This window comes from Pipistrellus kuhlii, unplaced genomic scaffold (assembly GCF_014108245.1).
Source record: "Pipistrellus kuhlii isolate mPipKuh1 unplaced genomic scaffold, mPipKuh1.p scaffold_m20_p_8, whole genome shotgun sequence".
In the NCBI taxonomy this organism is placed as follows: Eukaryota; Metazoa; Chordata; class Mammalia; order Chiroptera; family Vespertilionidae; genus Pipistrellus; species Pipistrellus kuhlii.
Genome location: NW_023425584.1, coordinates 11,006,302 through 11,027,341, shown reverse-complemented (window position 1 = coordinate 11,027,341; position 21,040 = coordinate 11,006,302). Strand labels below are relative to the sequence as shown.

The following is a 21,040-nucleotide window of genomic DNA, read 5'->3' as shown; positions in this document are numbered from 1 at the left end:
TGCACCCTCTTGCAATCCAGATTCCTTAGGGGGATGTTGGAGAGCTGGTTTTAGCCAGATCCTGCAGGCCAGGTCGAGGGACCCCACTGATGCACAGGGCTTCTAGTATCTTCTATGTAATAAAAGCTCAAGTGACCATTATGGTAGATCAACCAGTCACTATGATGTGTATTGACCACCAGGGGTCAGGAGCTGCTCCCTGGTGTTCAGTGCGCTACCACAGGCTGAGTGCTGCTCAGACAGAAGACAGGTTCATGTCTAGTAAGAGCAATGGCAGTGGCGGGAGCCTCTCCCACCTCTTTGGCAGTGCTAAGGAGCAGTGAGCTGAGCAGTAAGGAGTGAGCAGGTGGGTGGTAAGTAGCAAGGGGTCCTGGATTGTTAGAGGGTGCAGGCTGGGCTGAGGGATCCCTTGCCCCCAGTGTATGAATTTCTGCCATTGGGCCTCTAGTTATGTATATATGAAATACTATTCAGCCATAATAAAATATAAAATACATTTGAGACAACCTAGATAAACCTTGAGAATATCATTTAAGCAAAATAAATTATTCAGAGAAAGCTAAGAACAATATGATTTCACTCATATGTGAAATATAAAACTGAAACTCATAGATATAGCAGTATGGTGGTTACCAGAGAGAGAGGTGGAGGGTAGTAAATGGTAAAGAAGACATAAAACATGGCGACAGAAGATGATTTAACTTTGAGAAGTGGACACACAAGGGATTTTAAAAATGTCCACTTTATATAATCTCATTAACTCGGCTAACCAATGTTATTCCAATAAATTTAATTTAAAGAACTATTTCAGAGAAAATCTTGCATCCTTCGTGTTTCTGTTGCTTTTTCTTGGTTATAGATAATGTCTTGAAATGCTCTTCAAATGACTTATGTCATGTCTTCAGAAATGACTCTAAGATTGTGCTTCATGTATGAAATAGTTGTCATCAGCTTCATAGAATTTAGGTCTGAAGGTACAGACTTGTGTGAATTAGGATAGATAGTGAGTGAATTTGATTTGGCAGGAGGATGGTGAAGTGAGATATTTTCCTCTTGTTCTTATGTTTTTGAATTAATATATACATATTAACATAGTATTAATCTATATCTATATCTATATCTATATCTATATACATATACATACACACACACACACACATATATATATATATGTGTGTGTGTGTGTGTGTGTGTGTGTGTGTGTGTGTGTATGTATGTATATATATATACCTAATATGCAAAGTGTCCCCTTGAGAATTCAACCAGGAGACCTGGAGACCAGGAGTTCCATCGCTCACTATGACGTGTGGTGACCACCAGGGGGTGGAATGGAACAAAGGAAGGCCTTAGCCCCTAGCTGACAGTCTGGGAAGGGAGGCCCCGGCTGATAGCTGGCAGCTGCTAGGGACCCTACCAATGCACAAGTTTCATGCACTGGGCCTCTAGTTAATATAAAACAATCAATGTGTACTATATAATGTTTTCCTTTATTGTGTTTACTTTTTAATTTAAAAATGAAAATATTAAGGCTTAAAGAGACTCCTATCAGACTGGGGAAAAATGCTATTTTTCGGGTTCAAACATTTTACTTTTGACCTGTGGCAAGCCTACTAAAACAGTGCTAGCAACATCAACATTAACCATGTCTACAGATGCTTCATTCTTACAGCATTTCTACCTAGGGAATCTTAATCAGCTCTTTCCAGACATTGTCTCCTACAGGCACCATTCATGAAGCTGGCCAGGTTCTAAAGATAATGGTAAGATCCACTTATATATCTTAGCTTGAAATGACATATCTTGGACAGGAAGGATCAGCAAAGCACTTAAAGAAAACAAACAAACAAACAAACAAAAACCCACTATCCCAATATCTAGATGGCCAGGATTTGTTCTGCTTGGTTATAAGTTTTGTTTTTTTTTCATTGAATAATCAAGGACAATTTTTAAACACACAAGAGGTGTGTTAGATGTAAGAAAGCTGATGAAATCAGAAAGAGGACTTAAGAGGATCCCAATATCACTAGACTTTTTTAAGCAGTAAGAGCTGTGTAGGAATCCTTCTGTGCACCATGGAAATAATAAATGCTAAGCCCATTGGAACATAATCTCAGTCAGCAAGATGCCACTGCTTTCCAGATTTTCTCACAGGGCTCTGCTAGTTCCATGCCAAAACTAGCAGTGGATTTCTTCCTACCAATCTCCCCTAATGCCTTATCTGATTATTGTCACTGCTCTCCAACCATGCACTGTCCTGTCCCCGCCGACGCTCCTTTCCCAAATCAGTCAGGCAGAGGAGGCTGAGTGTCCATCAGGACGTAGTCTGAGAATACAAACCACCGCGTTCCACGTGAAAAAGGAACAAGGGGGACACCTCAAAACTTGTCTGGCAACTTCAGCATCTACTGGATTACTGGCTGGATGCAAACAAGGAAAAGAGACATGAGGGGGTCCAGAAGGTCGCTCTAGTTGATTGGCAAAGGGGAGCTGGCTGTTGGGGAGGACAAACAAGGAGGAAGGCGAAATGGGCATTTCAGTGCACGGCGGAATGGCATCACCTCTGCCCTGGCTGTACATTATTTTATGGTAAGTAAAATATTTTTCCTGATTTTTTTTTCCTTTTAGCTCAGGGCAAAGGAGAAGCACACACCCACTGGGTGGCTTCTATACCAAACCATGAAAGAAGCCTGGGTGGTGTGGCATTAGCTGTGGTGGGGAAGACACAGGTGACTGAGCAGTACATATTCTCTGAGGCTGGGAGTGAGGATCATTGACTGTCTACTCACAGGGTAGAAAACATCCAAGGGAACTTTGAAGATGAAGGAAACGACTACTCGAAGAATATCAGTCGCATCCTGGACAACTTGCTTGAAGGCTATGACAATCGGCTACGGCCGGGATTTGGAGGTGAGAGGCAGTATCCTTTAACAGACCAAGCATCTGTACTCCTTTCCCCTTAACGCCATTCCAAGGCAGGGGTCCTGGAGAGAGGCCATGTGTGTATTCCCATCCACTACCTTCCCCTGTTCAATTAGAGATCTTATATAGAGTTATTTGAACTCTTTCAGCCTCAATTTCCTCAGCTGTAGTGTGAGTGTCTGAACAGTGCTTACCTCATAGAGTTGTGTGAGTGTTGAATGAGATTGTCCATGTAAAACACTTTTTTTCATAGCATTTGTCCCATTAAATATATCAATTAGTTATTATTTTTTTTAGAGTTCTCCCCTAGTTCTCTTCTTTTCCTTAAATTCCTCAAATTGACCAGATTAAATTCAAAATAAGGCAACTGGTATGAATTTTTAAGAGTTGAAAATTCAAGGACCCCACTACTAGGGCTTTAGGATGGGTTGGACATTCCAGCTGTGAGATGGGGTTTACTGAAGAGTCATTAAGTTCAGATCCTTCAACTCCCCTGGTGATAACTGCCCCCATCCTTATGTGCTAATTTCAGGTGCTGTCACTGAAGTCAAAATAGACATTTATGTGACCAGTTTTGGGCCCGTGTCAGATGTGGAGATGGTGAGTGAGTTCTGCATGAGGAGGGCAACTTGACTTAGGGGGAGAGAGGGCCAGGACTCAGAACTAATGATAATGGTTATGGTTACCAAGCACCATCATGCACTATGTGAACTCATGCTGGGAGGGCATGGCACTTAGAGCACATTCCTATCTTACCTTCCTTCACCAAGGGCTCTGCCTGAGCACTTTAATCTGAGGGATTTTTATAATTGGACAGCCTCTCCTCTCTTCCATCCACATGTCATGCACTGATTTTTCCCTTCAAAGAGCATATTTTTCATATATTTATGAAGTCCTAGTAAATGTTTGGAGTAGCAAATGCTAAGGTACCATGCCAGAGTATATTGAGAACATCCATGAAAGTTAAAACATAGATTTTTTTTTTTTGTAGTACATCATTTCCAGTATATTTAATTAAAAGAGTGAAGGGTGCCATTTGGAAAGGCCAATGCTGTCCACCTTTTATGGAGTGAATAGACCAGTAGGTGTTCTTGGGACTCTGCTCCAGGTACAGATGGCAGTATTCATCAAAGGATATTTATAGTAAGTGGCAATGAAAACCTGACCTAGCTACAACAAAGTAGATGATAATATGCTGTCATAGTTTGTAGGTAGCACTGCCTCCTAAAAGTAAAATATAAATACCAAAACTGAAATGAATATAACTTTGTAAGGATTCCTACACAGCTCTTACTGCTTTAAAAAGTCTAGTGATATTGGGATCCTCTTAAGTCATTACACTTTATTAGGGAATATAATTTTAGATAAACAATTGTTAGAAACTTTTTCATGGTCTGCGTTTTGAGTTGACAAGAAAAGGAAAAAAGAAGAAAAGGAAGAAAAAGGTAGAAATAAAAAAGGAAGAGAAAGAGGAAAAAATTAAAAAGAAAATCAGAAAGAGGAGGGGACAGGGACTCTATTTAAGAGGTAAATGTCTTAAGATCAGAATCTTCAATTATTTCACTACTATATTTTTCATTTGAGTACTGAGTCACCTATCTAATATACATAAAAGCCAAGTGATTGGAATGACAGAATGACCACAATGACCAGTCACTATATGTGCACTGCAGTGGTCAACCAGCTTTATTGGGGCCCTGATCGCCACCCTACCAACCCTGATCGAGGGCAGGACTGACCAACCTCCTGCATTCCCTCCCCGCGCTGGCCTGGCCTGATTGTCCCCCGGTGAGGTGGGCCAGCCAGACCCCACCCATACAATAATTCATGTAATGGGCCTCTAGTATATAAATAAGCATGACCATATTCTACTGTATTAATTGATATCTGGGGATACTTGGAACTTTATGCACTTGTCTCCTTTTTATTTGTACAATAGAGTCTTGTTATAGCCTGAATCATTATTATATGAATCTATTGTGTCAAATTAGATTTTTAAAATATTGTCACCACTTGTAGTAATAGGTCTAGTAAAAGAATGCATAAAGTAGGCAAAACAATTACTGTCAATATTTTGATATAATTACATTGTTATTTATCATTAACTTTTGCAACAACCCTTGTCATAAGTTTTAATATCTTAATGCTATTTAATAAAAAACACAAATTAAAACTCATAGTTATTATTGCGCATAATTGAATAATATTCTTTCTGAGTATTCATGGTAACATTTGCTTTTATGTTCTCTGAAAACAATATAAAATAATTATGATGTGCAGTAAGAGCCTGCTCGTCAAGTAAAATTCATCCTTGGAACTTTACTAAATGTTATCATGATGCTCAGAGACACCTTTGAAGGTATACGAATTGCTAAGGGGAATGGTTAGCCTAATTCAGTGGTTGGCAAACCATGGCTAGCAAATCATATGCGGTTCTTTGGCCCCTTGAGTGTGGTTCTTCCACAAAATACCACAGCCTGGGCAAGTCTATTTTGAAGAAATGGCGTTAGAAGTTGTTTAAGTTTAAAAAATTTGGCTCTCAAAAGAATTTCAATCGTTGTACTGTTGATATTTGGCTCTGTTAACTAATAAGTTTGCTGACCACTGGCCTAACTGATGGTAAGGAGGACAACACAAAACCTAGAGTTTTTATCTTTTCATATTTTTTTTCTAAATCGAGGATGGAGGTATTGAAAAGTTGATAGTGGAGGGATGGGTGACAGAAAAAGAAGTATGCTGAAGATGGTCAACATTAAGGAGGAAAATTTCCACAGCACAACACTATCCTTTATGATAATACAAACTTTGAGAAAAATAACACTTCACTGAAATTATAACTTTTCTGATAAATTATTGCCACAAAAAGTTGCTTTGTTCCTTAAGTTTTAAGATTGAGTAGATAAGCTGGTGAATAAACTATCTACAGTACACTAATAAGAGAAAAATGCTAATTGACAGTACCTTTGCTATGCCCACAGCCAATCAGAGTGAGTATGCAAATTAACCCAACAAAGATGGCAGTTAATTTGCATATGCTGAGGGAGGGAGGAGTGAAGACTGAGATAGCATAGAAGGAAGAGGGAGAGAAAGTGGAAAGCAAGGTGGTTGCTGCGGCTGAGGGAGGGAAAGCACAGGGGGGACGGCAGCTGAGTGTGGGATGGCAGGGGCGGTGGTCAGCAGCAGCAAAGTGTGGGCTGAGGGTGGGGCAGCAGGAGGGAAAGCCCTCAAAATAGGGATGAGGGTGGGGCAGTGGTGGTCAGCGGCAGCAAAGTGTGGGATGGCAGTGGAAGGGAAAGCACTGGGCAGCGGTGGCAGGAGGGAAAGCACAGGGGGGACGGCAGCTGAGTGAGGGAAAGCATGGGGTAAGGAGCAGAGATGGCGGGAGAAAAAGTGGGGGGTCAGGGAGGTGAAGGGCAGAGGCTGCAGGGAAAGCATGGTGGGGGGGGGGGACGGGCAGGAGAGGTGGTAGTGGCAGGAGGGAAGCCCACCAGAAGCCCTGTTCTTGCAGGAATCTTCCTACAACGGGCCTCTAGTTCTTAACAAACCATCTGCCCAGCTTGCATAAATATCATATTTTCTCTTAGGAGTATACCATGGATGTTTTCTTCCGCCAGACTTGGATTGATGAGCGGTTGAAGTTTAGAGGGCCAACTGAAATTCTGAGTTTGAATAACTTGATGGTCAGTAAAATTTGGACACCTGACACTTTTTTCAGGAATGGCAAAAAATCAATTGCTCACAATATGACAACTCCTAATAAACTCTTCAGAATAATGCAGAATGGAACCATTCTATACACCATGAGGTAAGGTTTTTTCCAACTCTACTGCCTCTGCCCAACTAATGTGTCCATCATACTAACTGGGAACCTTTCATTTCAATGTCCCTAGGCTTACCATCAATGCCGACTGTCCCATGAAGCTGGTTAACTTTCCCATGGACGGGCATGCTTGCCCACTCAAGTTTGGGAGTTGTAAGTTACAAAAAAACTTCTGAGAGTAGAAAAATGCATTAAATAGGCAATTATTTGGTTTTAGCCAGAGACTGGAAAGCAAAAGAAAAATATTACTATGACATTCAAAGTGTGATTCCTGGAATATATTTACTTAATCATATCTGTCACAGTCAGAGATTTCAGTTACCCAGATTAAAGAAAAGCATTAAAGAAAGTTTGTGTCTGTATTTCCATATTACACAAACAAAATTTGCTTTGAAAGAAAAACCCACTACTAATCAAATTCACTATTATGTTTAATTTGTTTTTTAAAAAATGCAGATGCCTACCCCAAAAGTGAAATCATATACACATGGAAAAAAGGGCCACTGTACTCAGTCGAAGTCCCAGAGGAATCTTCGAGCCTCCTCCAGTATGATCTGATCGGACAAACAGCATCGAGCGAGACGATTAAATCTAACACAGGTGAGGATTTGACCAATGCATGGATGCAAGGTGACTCCGGCGAGGCATCTTCAAAATATCTATTTCTTCTTCCTTTGCATTCGTCAACCTCAGATAAGCTTGATGTTTTTAAGTGATGAGTCGTTTTCTTTAAAATTGATTTTGCAGCCATGTGCACGTAGAGATTTGTGCATCCCTGAAATGAATAGTTTTGGATGCAAATGACACAAAGAACCCCACTGAAAACAGTGAACGGATGTATCTATCACCTGATGATGAATGCCCTTGCCATCCATTAAAATATGCCTTTGCTTGTTTTCTTCTGGCCCAAGTTAATTTAAAAACCTGCAAGGTTTATTCCCAGTTGTATTCTTTTTTACACACTATCAACGGCAATAATACTGATATATGTGTCTTCCAACAGGTGAATACGTAATAATGACAGTTAATTTCCATTTGCAAAGGAAGATGGGCTACTTCATGATACAGATATATACTCCTTGCATTATGACCGTCATTCTTTCCCAAGTGTCTTTCTGGATTAATAAGGAGTCTGTTCCTGCCAGAACTGTCTTTGGTATGCTTCACTCTTTGGAATCTATTTCCATTCATCCTCCAGCTCTCAGGCCTTGGGTCTTTTAGGGAAATATTCACACCAGTGCACTTTTTCAGTCCACAAAGGAAATAAGACACGTATCTCATTCAGACACATGTATCAGGAAAAATGACCCTTATCTTATTACAAGCTGTGTGGTGAATCAACAAAAAATTTGTCTCAGTGAGAATTCTCACTGGTTTCCTGTGACTTTCATATGTCCTATTTAGTAAGGCTTTAAAAAAAATCTTTATTTGATTTTTCATAACCAAGGGACAGCTAAAAGTTAAAACCTACATGTAAATCCATAAAAATAGGCTAAGTTATTGAACTCATAACATATACATTGTATCTCACTTTTATTAGTTTGAACCATAAAAAACTGCTGTTTTTATGTGTCTAAAAAGAGTTAAGTATTACTAATTTTCCATATTTCAACCTAAATATTTAGTCCCATTTATGATGTATAGAACCATCACTAGCTTTAATGAATGTAAAATAAAAAATAACAGAAAATATCAGCACTAACAATATTAACTTTTTATGAATTGTTATGATTACCAATTTGGCAGTTCCTAAGACAAAAGTTGAACTGAAATTTCAGATGAATTTTGACTTTTTAATTTACTGTATTAGAATAGATCTCTTTCTGCAAATAATAAAAGAATATCTACATAATGATGCTGACCATATTCAAATTATATAAATTCCACAACTCAGAATTCAAGACAGAAAGCTGCTGGCAGATGAATATGAGTAAATATTTTACTTTAAAACCAAGCTAGAAATTAAAAAAAAAAAAACATGAGGAACCCAATTTATGAATATTATTTGTACCAGAGTTCTTAAACATGATAAAAGATATTATCAGCTATTAAAATTGATCAGAAGTTCAAGGTTTTATTACTTTAGTGTTAATTTGCTTTAAGTTTTCTAAATAAGTAAATAAAATTTTTCATGATTTAAATTTTACAACAGTTAAGCTAAATCAATTCAAAATATGTTTTGAGTTACTACAATGTACAGGTCACTGCACTAGGTGTGAAAGGATACAAAAATGATAATACCTATCATAATAATTGTGAACAATTATAAAGCAATGAAATAAAAACAAAAATTACATTTGGAGAGAGTTTAATCCTCACCAACAAATGTTCTCCTTTCATCTATTTATTAGATTCTAAATGCTAATACTTCATTTCTTCTTCGTTTCCATTTTAGGGATCACCACTGTTTTGACCATGACCACTTTAAGCATCAGTGCCAGGCACTCCTTGCCGAAAGTGTCCTATGCAACCGCCATGGACTGGTTCATAGCTGTGTGCTTTGCTTTCGTCTTCTCTGCTCTTATTGAGTTTGCAGCTGTCAACTACTTCACCAACCTTCAGACACAAAAGGCCAAAAGAAACACACAGACTGCAGCCTCACCCCCAGCGACAATATCAAAAGCAATGGAACCCTTGGAGGCTGAAATTGTCTTGGTAATTGTTTATTTTACTAATCTTACCCAGCATATAAAAAAGGTGATCCAAACGGTGATCACAAACAACAAAATAGTCCCAAAGTAGTAGTATTAGTTGAGCAGAAGTTACATAAGCCTAGTTTCCAGGCCAACTGCGTTTCGAATTTCACAGAAAAAAAGCCAATCAAGAATCCTTCACTTATCTTTGACCTGAACTTTTGGCATGTCTCTTTCATCACCCTCATTAGTAATGGCAGGTCTCACGCGCTCAGAGACAAGAATATTCTTCTTAGCCTTTAGATGCTTGCTTTGAACAGGTTTACTTACGAACTAGGGAGAATAAAGTTTAAAAAGAAATAATGTTCTTGATGAGCCTTTGAGGCTTCAGAGCCCGAAGGAAATAAACAGGGACTCCGAAGGAACGGACAACTTTTATTGGAAATCTGCTGGTTGGTTTCATTCATGAGGACAGGATATGAGTATTAGGCTATATGAGTGCTGAGTCATAAGCCAATTTTTTGAAGCATATGACAATATTCTCATATTTATATATGAAAACATTGCTATAGGTATGATTTTAGTCAAAGATTTATGCTCAGTGAGAAATACCTATACATTCAGTTTAGATTTGCCATGGCTAAGCTCTAATCTTCAGAGGTGCTTTGAGTAAGAAACAAATGACAGCATTAATAGTTCAAGGATCATTAATGTGTCCCCAAATTTCAATTTTACATATGAGTAAATTCTCCCAACAATTAAGTTGCACAAACTTTTTAAATGGATTAGAGAATTGATTGACAAGTATAGATTTTTATATGAATACAAAGTCAAAACAGTGACTCTAGAAAAAGAAGAATTTTACTCTATAAAATTTAGTAATGCAGATATTTCAATCGAAAATTTCCTTGTAATTGATCAATTCTCTTGAATATTCCAAATTGTAGAACGACATACAGTCCAGTTAATTCTTGGTTAATTTTTATGATAAAAATTATAAAGCTATGAGTATTCTACTTCTCATGCATCTATCAGCTAAAGAATGATATATATATATTTTTTACTTAAACTTTTCTCTTTGATAAACTAAGAAACTTGTTTGACAATTTACATTTTCTGTAAGGAAATAAAACACTGTAAGGCTATTCCCATGATAAGTGAAAATATATAATGTAAATATTTTTTCTTGAATTATCACTAACTAAAAAACAAATCATGTAATATAGTCCAATTATTTTCACTTACAAATTGAAAACAGAGGAAAATCATTAGTTACTAGTTGGTAGGAAATCTAGAAATTGATTCTAGAACTCTTGCTATCTACAAACTGTACAGAGGTCTTCCCCTCCCCAGCAATTCCTCAAACACTGAAACATATATTTTCAGAATGTAGGTGAGGTCATTCCCCAAATTCTTCCCTTGCCTTAATGATGTTTTTTAAGTGTAGATATGTTTTGAAAGGTGATAAAATATAAATTTTATAACAAAAATGTTAGCCTGAAGGTTTTGTCTAATACACTTAAAAATCACTTTAAAAAAAATAAATTCCAAATGTTTTTGAGAATTATTTTATGCTAGTAAAAAAAAGTGATTATGCTATAAATCATCTGTTTTTATATAACTATATAATCAACATATTGTCTAAAGGTTATATATTAACATACATCCATAAAGGAAGAATAATTAATGCATATAAGAATTCAGCTTAACAGTTCATTTTGAGAAATGGTAAAAATTAAAAGAGAAATTCATGAGAAGCAGGGTAAAAAATAATTCTGATGATTTTGAATATGCTCATTGATCTGATATAGAAATAGAAAGACCAACTTCTTTACTTTAACTCTTTTGAAATATACATTACTGAAAGGATATGATTTCAAATCCTTGGAGAAAGTATGGTTATTATTTCCTTAGCCTATTATTTTAAAGGTATAATTTATTAATAAGATGAAATTTAAGATCTCAGGACTTCATATAAACTATCTTGTGCAATGCTTTGGGAAGCTGGATACAATATTGCATTTAAGTCATCTCAAATTACCTTTTTTTTGCAAGTTGATGTCTTTCTTATGAAAAATATATTTCTAAACCTGGCTCTACTGAAAATATTTTAAGACAATAAAGAGAAGAATTTCATTTCTGAAAGGCTAGGTCAAAGCATAAAAATAAAAATAAAAGTTAAACTTACCAATACCAATCTTATAATGTCAAAAATAAATACAGATGATTACATAGAACATTTACATTTTATTTATTTATGTCAAAACTTGGAGGCTTGTCTTATACAATGTAGCAGAACAAAAGTTATACAACACAATGGTATATTATGATTGCTAGGTCATTTCTTCTTTTCAAATATCATGACATTTAAAAATGTCTATCCAGTTGTAATCAAAATAACATTACTTGAGTAACTTGGACACTAAATAGCAAGCCAATGGTGAAGTTGAAATGAAATAAGAGCTTGAATATTTTATATGATTCTTTTATATTTTAATGGAATCACTGCTTTTCATAAGCAACTTCTTATAATGAATGTGGAAAAAAGTTTACCACTGATTTTTTACCTTAAATATACCAGTAATAAAACTAGAAGCCTGATGTACAAAATGTGTGCAAAAGTAGGCCTTCCTTCCCCAGGCTGCTGGCACCAGCTTCCCTCTGGCACCCAGGACCTGGGCTTCCCTCGAAGCCCTGGCTTCGTCTGGAAGGTTGTCCGAAAGGACTTCTGGCCTAATTAGCATATCCCGCTTTTATTATTATAGATAATGACAATAAATTCAGGCATTTTAAATCTAGTACTCAAACTGATAGAAATGCAAAAATTAAATCCTCCGAAGTACTTAGAGATTAATTAGTTTTCTGTTTTTAAGTCATTTAGAACTACAGACTTTAATTTTTTTTTTATGTTTTGAGAAGGAAGTGTCCACAATTTCTCTTTTATTTATAGGGCATTTTTCATTATTGTTTTTATCTGGTAGGTTATCTTGGCATTAGAGAGCTATTCCTATCTTTGTATTTCAGAACCTGCATTTGAGGTATACTATTCTGCATGCAAAACCAAGTTTGGACCTTGTTCTCTTTTTGAATGTTTTGCTAACTTCCTTGTTATTTTAAAAATCTAAGCCCTCATTACTTGTTCCTAAGAGAATCCCCTCCTCCTACCCCCTCCCATTAAGGCATCCAATGTGGCTTTTCTTTTTCAGAGGAGGTATGATGTTCTTGGTAAATTATCTACAAACAAAATTGATCAAAATGTCATTAGTCTGGACAATACCTTCAGTTCTACTGATTACATTATTTATTCATTTATTCATTTTTGTTTTCACCTAGTACACATTTATTGAGTATCTACCCATGGAATTTTTGTAAGTACTTTTATGTGGCAGATTCTTTTAGAATCCTGAGGATACATTAATGAGTGACATCAATAGGGCCTCTTCCCTTGACAAGGTTGGAATGTCTGCTGGACCATTACCTAGGTCAGTGGTCAGCAAGCCCATTAGTCAACAGAGCCAAATATCAACAGTACAACGATTGAAATTTCTTTTGAGAGACAAATTTTTTAAACTTAAACTTCTTCTAATGCCACTTCTTCAAAATAGACTCACCCAGGCTGTGGTACTTTGTGGAAAAGCCACACTCAAGGCGCCAAAGAGCCACATGTGGCTCGCAATCTAGGAAGTACAGAATACTGAAAGATTTACCTCCTTGATTTCAAATATTGACAATATTTGAGTACCACCATTTCTCAAAAGAATGAAGGATTGAATTAAGACCATCAGAGACTCTGAACACCATAAAGTTCCCGGTGCCCCTTCTTAAGGTTGTGTCATTGTTGGACTTACAAAAAGGGAGTGGTGGACTAGGTGAGGGATGTAGGTGGTTAGCTTTTCCCCTATATCTTCTATCAAATCCTCATCTAATATTCCATTCCTCACCCTCCAAACATTCCAATATGATTTCCAGACATACCCCTAGCACCAGTGACCCACCAGATTGCTGCCAATAAGCTGCTTTTCTCTAGAACTTCTGGGTTCAGCTCTGTTTCCAGTTCTACCAGCTGTAGCATAAATGCAGGGAAACTGGATGGAGTTCTTATTTTCTCCATAGTGATATGATAGGTTAATGCAATAGGACAGTTTAAAGAAATGTCAAATACTAAATGTTTAAAAAGTATTTTCTCTTATTTTGATACCCTTCTTTGCTGGTTCTAGAAGCAGATGCAATATTAGTCCCTTGAGTAATGCAGTCCCCAGCTAGAATCTCTCTTGAGAGGTAATCCATTGCCCCCTTCTCTGTAACGTGTAAGACTCACTGAACATTGTATCTGAATTGCTCTAAGTTCTCCCCAAGTGCCTTATCCCTACATCAAATACTGATTGCCTTAAAGTCCAGCTTAATTCAAAGTATCTTTGCGATATGGTGTTACTTAAAACAAAGCTGTGCTCTTAAAATACCCATAGCAGGATGGCACTCAGCAGCAGGGGGCCGTGGAAGAATTCAAAACCACAGGTGTTCCACTCAATACTATGAAAGCCCCAAGCTAAGCCCTCATCTGGAGGATGACTAAAGCCTATTTCACCATCAACTGAAGCTGCTAAGCTTACAATGAGCAGGCAGGCTGGGTCTGATGAAAACCTGAAGCTGAATGGCTTGGAAAATTGGCTTTCTTTTTCATTTCAGAAATTCAATGTGATTCTTCTAAATTGGTTCTGAGTCTCCTGTATTATGAATTTCCAATTATCTAGGAGTTGATTATCCAGCATGTGCCTTAGCCAGGTGTTATGCATTTCCTTGAGCATATGTTTTTGCTTCCTGTTAGACATCCTCCAATCACCTTTGGGCTGTGGGACCATTGTGACTGTAAAGTAGATATACTCAATGGTAGGTGATTACCCTCTCCCACCCTCTACCCTGAGGATATTGGCAAGAAAGGTCTAGAGATATTTACAGTTGTCATAACTCTGGGAAGAAGCAGGGGGAGGGGTACTATGGGCATCTTATGACTAGAGGACAGAGATGCAGCTCCACACCCCATGATGTACAGGACAGCCCCCCACAACAAAGATTTATCCTATTCACAATGTTGATGGCCCTGTGGCGGAGAAACCATGCTCCAAATCAAAAAGTTGATGGGAAGAAACAACAATTATACAATAGAATGTGATCTCTGGTACCTAAGAGGGATTAAATTCGGGAGTTTCCACTTATTACTTATGTAAGCTTTCTGCTTAAAACTTCATTTGTTCATCTTTAAAATGAAAATAATATTATTGCATAAGAGATTCCTTCTAGGAATAAACAAAATAATGCATGCAAAGTGCCGTGCCATGCTTTTCAATAGCAAGCATTTAGATACAGTACCTATAATGTAATGTAAAAATAACATACTAAAATATAATGTAAAGTAATCATAAGACCTTCTGCTCTTTCCTCTTTGCCTGTTGACTGAAAGAAATCTTGAAAAATGTTTATATTTTCATTTATTTGTTGATTCAGCATATGTATATTAAGCATATACTATGTTTCATGCATTAGCCTGGCACTGTGGAATATTTATGTAGGACAAAACTATGCCCTCTACCATTAATGTCAGGAAAGGAGATAAGGCATTACAGAAATAATATTTAAAGGGAAGTATGTTACAATAGCTAAAAGAGCTGTAGCAGCTAAGCAGGCAAAAAAGTATACAAAGTGTGTGTGTGTGTGTGTGTGTGTGTGTGTGTGTGTGTATGTATGTATAACAGTCCTTCTCAAATTCTTAAAGAAAAGAAGAACACTAACAAAGAAAGTAATCATTGTCTCTAACTTTAAAGGTAGTATATTGCGGCTTAGGGAGAGTATATGGAATCTATGGCATTTCTAAGTTGCAGCAGCTCAGTAGTATCCATGGACTTGCAATCCAGGGCTTTCTGACACTCCTATCCTCTTAACACTTAAGCAACCCTCCCTAGAGATTATTTGGGGAAATCAATGAGGGAAGGGGGCATACTATTGTAGGGGACATTTAATTCCAGGCTAATGCCACTTGCTTAACATTTTCATGGTGTTTGGTCCTGAATGATGTTGGTTAACTCTGGACAAGGAGAAGTTGGCAACCTCATTTTAAGTCATTTGTGACACTGTGGCAATGACAAGAAGTTGACAAATAATTTTGCCCCCACATCTCTAAAAAAGAGGAAGAGATGAAACAATGCCTTACATTTTTATGGCAGGTTATGTTTTACAATCACTTTTTCATGTCAATAAACTTTTCAATGCCTGCCTCCTTTGTCCCTAAAAGGGAAAACAAATTCAGAGAGGCAATGTGTTCTATTAAAAGTCAAGACAAGCCCTAACCCATTTGGCTCAGTGGATAGAGCATCGATCTGTGGACTGAAGGGTCCCAGGTTCAATTCCAGTCAAGGGCATATACCTTGGTTGTGGGCACATCCCCAGTGGGGGGTGTGCAGGAGGCATCTGATAATGATTCTCTCTCATTGATGTTTCTAACTCTCTATGCCTTTCCCTTCCTCTCTGTAAAAATTAATAAAATATATTTTTAAAAAAGAAAAAAAGAAAAAAAGTCAAGACAAACTTAGAAAAAAAATCTGCTCTAAACGCTTGCCTTAGACATTTTACTAGAGTAAAAGACTTTAATGTTCCATCCATCTGGGAGGAGAATACTTCTTTTTGGAGAATGAAACAGTGACACATTTTACTGGGTCAGAAAAGGAATATATTAATGAAATATTTACTGAATGAAAATTCAAATTAAATCCTGAGAAATGTGATAAAAGATCTTGTAAGATGGTGCTATGCTTCTTTTTTAAGACCATGGAGACCAAACTACCACAACTCTGGTCCTATCCACAACGTGTCTGGTGAATTTGAGCACAGTGGTTCTTAGCTGTCATAGATTTTTTGAAAATATATTTTTTGTTGATTTCAGAGAGGAAGGAGAGGGAGAGAGGGGTAGAATCATTAATGATGAGAGACAATCATTGATCAGCTGCCTCCTGCACGCCCCTCACTGGAGATCGAGCCTACAACTTGGGCATATACCCTGACCGGGAATTGGTTCCTAAGTCAATGCTCAACCACTGAACCAGGCCAGCTGGGCAGCTGTCACATATTTTCAACAGAAAGTATCACTTATTTCCTGTCCTAGACCAGCAGACTGGTCTATCTGTACTTTAAATTATTTTCTACCTCCAACACCTATGATTTATTTAATTCTGACCAGAGTGTCTAGCACAATCCTGGGCCAATAAATAAAGATACTTGCTTGAAATTCACAGTGTTCATATCAAATTAAACTTGAGTACACAGCTTCCTTTTTGCTTTTGGTGAAGAAACAGATTTCCCCATGTCCCCTAAAAGCATACAGGGCTTGAACTCTCTATCAAGATTATTATTATTTAGGTACTCAGCGACAAATCACAGCAACATTCAAGCAGAGAGAGGAGGCTCTTTGGGCGGGTTGTTTCCCACAGTGCAAATGTCACCACATCCCTGGTTCCCTCTGGTACTATGGCTTAACCAGCAGGGGGAGGTGGCTCCTTCTCCCGGGTGCGGTGGGGTTGCTGGCTAAAGCCACAGGCATCTGCCACGTGAGCAATATACCCTGCCAGGCAACAAAGTGGTGATTTTGCTGCCAGGGAGAAAACAAGGTGGTTTTAGAAGAGCAGGGATGATGTACTGCAAATGTTTGAAGGCAGAGACCCAGCAAGGACAACCTGGCTGCCAGGCAAGTGAGGATCACAGGATGTAGATAATTAAAGGAAAGAATCAGAGAAAGGCCCCTAGTTTACAAAGACATAAAAGGAATCTAAAGCTAAAAGATTAGTATCTCTGAATGAGGCCCAATACTTAGAATAGAAATGATAAAATTTAAGGATGAATCAATCACTGAAATTGATCACCAGCTGTGCAATGGGGTTGGGGGTTGGCCTCCCCCTCCCCCGTGCATTTCTCCTATCTGGACCTTGTCTTTCTCATCTATCAATTCATGTGTTAAATATCCCTTTCAAAATTAAGATTGGTTGTTTTATGATTTCAAAGGAACAGAAATTTTAATGACAGGGAAACTGCCTGTGACAATTCTGAGGGTGGTAAATGAATCATTTTTTGGTCACTTGAGCTGGAAGGAAACCAGTGGAGAGTTTCTGAATGGGAAGCAGAAAGCTCTCAAGACAGAACTTCTGAACTAAGAGGCAGCTGTATTTCAAGGAATGAACAGTCAAAAAGTCATCCCTACTCAACCAAAGGGCAGTTTAATCTTTGTCACTGGCTTTTGACACATAAAAGCATCTTTATATATATTTCTTTAGTCTCAGCTGGTTCAAATGTATGAATGTGTGATGAGGATGATGCAGGATGGGAATGTGTCTTAGAAGCATGGTATCAATTAACCAAGCTATTATTTTCTTATATTAACTAATATCCCAAATGGAAACACCCTCTCATTGCCCAAACTCATTAACCTGCAGGCTTAACCATAACCAGAGGGTGGATAAACTTTTGCAACTTGACTCATGTACTTCTACTGGTACAATCTCAACACAGTTCCTGGGATATGAAACATGCATAGCAATTGCTGATGTATTAATTTATAAGATATTGGATGAAAGCAAATCATTTTTTAAAAATTATTTTACTACTTTCTTGGAAAAGTAGCACCATCAAATATTATAAGGATTTGCTGATTTTTTTTTGTCTTACATCATAGGGAAATAGTTGATAAATAGTTATTAGTAATAAAAAAATGAATCTAAATAAGTGATCTCTATTATTTACCCAAGCTGAATATTTGTCTTTTATCTACAGCATCCTGACTCCAAGTACTACCTGAAGAAAAGAATCAGCTCCCTGACCTTGCCAATAGTCCCAGCCCCTGAAGCCAGCAAAGTCCTCCCTAAAGCTCCCATCTTACCTTCAACACCTGCCACTCCCCCACCGCTCTCTCCAGCCACTGGAAGCACCAGTAAAATAGATCAGTATTCTCGGATTCTCTTCCCAGTCGCTTTTGCAGGATTCAACCTCGTATACTGGATAGTTTATCTTTCCAAAGATACAATGGAAGTGGGCAGCAGTGTTGAATAGCTTGCAGACAAGTCACCCTGAATTATATAAATTCTTATTTTCTGAGTTTTTTTTTTTTAAATCAGCACTGAGACTTGTGTGAATAGATGCTTTTCCGAACATGAAATCAAAATTAAAAATCAATAACACGTAGTAAGTAGATAGGAGCCAAAAAGCAATAATATAACTCCTCAAAACTGGAAGTTGAAGGTTTCTGAAAAATAAAACCTTGGGTGGTGGTTACACAATGCAGTATACAGATAATGTATCATAGAAATGTTTACTTGAAGTTTATAGAATCTTATTAAGTAATGTCACCCCAATAAATGTAATAAAAATATGACTTTTGTGTACATTGGATAAGAATTTTATAAGAGGATAAGATGGATTCAAGGTGAATTTTAAAACCTTTGTTCTTTATTGTTCAATATTTTGATTGTCATTGTGAATAGCATATAGCACAAAGCAGATAAAATAAGAAAGGCTGACAATTCCAAAGGTTGCCTTAAAATATGTTTATTTTGGCTTAGTTTTCAAGAGAGCAAAATGTAAGTAGTCTAAATATTTATCAGTAGGTAAATACCAGCATGTCGGAGGCCTTTATGCTAGTAAAATGGCTTTCAGTGGCATTGTAAGGCCTGTATTGAGCTTAGCCATTTGTTTTTAACCTTGCTGTGCTATTTCGCCTCAATAAAGTATGGTGTTTGTATACATATGAATTATACATAGGTCATAAATTATGTATGCACGTGCACATAGCTTTAGCCGGACTGTAGTACAGTGTTGCTTTATCTTGTTAAGCTTCCTTTTTAAAATAATGTGTTCTTCATAATTCCATGAAGTTATAGGGAAACATAGTAATTATAATGCAGCCTTATATATTACGACTGTGATCATATGTTGTATTTTCTACCTTTCTGAGTATACCACTAAATAAAACAACAATGAACATGGTTATCTGGATCTGTCTAATAAAGCGAGGCAGCAGAATTTCCTTAAGTCCAGAGAAATGAAGTGGTTACCAGTCCCTCAATGTTATTGTTTCTGGAGATTCTAACAGATGGAAGACAGGGGAAGACCAGCCTCAGTCACCTAGCTCTAAAGGAAAACTTGAATTTGGGTTCAAATAGTCAATGCTTCACTCCTTTCTGCTCAGCCAACACACTTTCAGTTATGAGATGAATAATGTCTGAAAGTATAACATAGTGAGTATAGTTTAATATTTATTGTATAACTAAAATTTAAGAGAGTAGAATTCGAATTTTCTTTTTCACACACAAAATATAAATATACATATTTATATATGAGGTGATGGAGGTGTTCACTAAATTAATGAGGGGAATCATTTCATAATGCATATGTATCAAACCATCATATGTGCATTTTAAATGTCTTGGAATTTTAGTTGTCAATTATACCTCAGCAAAGCTGGAAAAAGAATGAGACTATTTTCCCTTTCTATCACCCCAGCTCTTCTTGAATCTCAAGGTAACCATGTTTCCCCCACATAGAATAGCCTTAGGGAACAGGATCTAGGAGCAGAAGAAAGCATAGATTGCAATCTGTCCAAATCTATCAACTCCTCCTTAGCTGTTTTCGGGTCTTAAACATCACTAAGATCTAACTCTCAGGTCTAACCAGAAAGAAACATTTTGGAATCACTACTCCTGATTTTCTTAGAAAAACTGCAAAAATTCTATAGCCAATCAAATTAGATTTTAATAGAAACAGCACTCTACTAAGCATGAGGAGACTGAGATCTCCATCTAACATACCTGTTAATTCACTTCATGACCAAATCTCTTGGTCTCTTGGGAGATGTTGTGCTATTTTTATTTTAATCTATAGAATTAGGGGTTGGGGTGGAAGCCCTATGATTATCCTTTTGTTTGTCTCTTTGCAATCCTTTTCTATCAAAATCAAGTTAGTCTAATGATGCAGGGCCTACTTCTCTCTTAGAAGTGGCAGCTCAAAGAAGGAAACCCCAGAGCTGGAATCATACATCCAAGGATGAGTGCAACCTGACTGACACTGGTGTCACAGGTAATCAGAGGAGGGGCTCCTCAGAGCTGAGTCTTAGACTTCTTAGACTTCACAGGCCACTAGTATCTCAGGACGGTGCAAAAGAGAACACTTGTATATTTGGGATCCCAATCACAATTTGGAACTGATTCCTTTGGGAGGGCACAATAAGGCTGGTTCTGGGTGTGCCCAAATCTGGAGACTGAATTAACTACTGTTGCAAGGTGAATGGTAACATTAAAAGGCAAAGAAAGTAACAAAAAATTTCAATTTTCACCTGTATTCTTTCTACAGTGCCTCCTATTGGAAGAACCTGACATATATCCTGAAATGAAAATTACAGTTCCAGCCCCAGCATCACAAACTAGAGTATAGAAGGTTGGATATCGAGCTGACAGATCAATGCTTCATAACTGACATAATTCTCCCCTTTGGTTATTCTGTGCCACATATACACTTCTGTATTTATACTTTTTCTCAATAATAAGATGAAGCTATCCTTCATACAAAGAAAAATGCTCTCATCATTTGTCCAAAAAAGGAGATACAAGATACCAACAGTCATTATATCCATCTCTAA

At 37.4% G+C, this 21,040-nt stretch overlaps 1 protein-coding gene across 2 annotated transcripts; it reads left to right on the top strand.

Moving 5' to 3' along the window:
- The first annotated feature begins 2,220 nt into the window (after nucleotides 1-2,220).
- GABRA6 (gamma-aminobutyric acid type A receptor subunit alpha6) lies at nucleotides 2,221-18,906 on the top strand. Of its 2 annotated transcripts, none has more exons than XM_036424542.2 (9): nucleotides 2,221-2,586; nucleotides 2,789-2,907; nucleotides 3,452-3,519; nucleotides 6,534-6,724; nucleotides 6,810-6,892; nucleotides 7,196-7,339; nucleotides 7,743-7,895; nucleotides 9,135-9,394; nucleotides 18,184-18,906. In XM_036424542.2, the coding sequence occupies exons 1-9, from the start codon at nucleotides 2,525-2,527 to the stop codon at nucleotides 18,457-18,459; spliced, it is 1,356 nt and encodes a 451-aa protein (XP_036280435.1). In that variant the 5' UTR covers nucleotides 2,221-2,524; the 3' UTR covers nucleotides 18,460-18,906. The 2 variants fall into 2 exon arrangements, with proteins under 2 accessions (XP_036280435.1, XP_036280434.1); XM_036424541.2 differs by having other exon boundaries at nucleotides 2,222-2,586; nucleotides 6,504-6,724.
- Nucleotides 18,907-21,040: the final 2,134 nt, after the last annotated feature.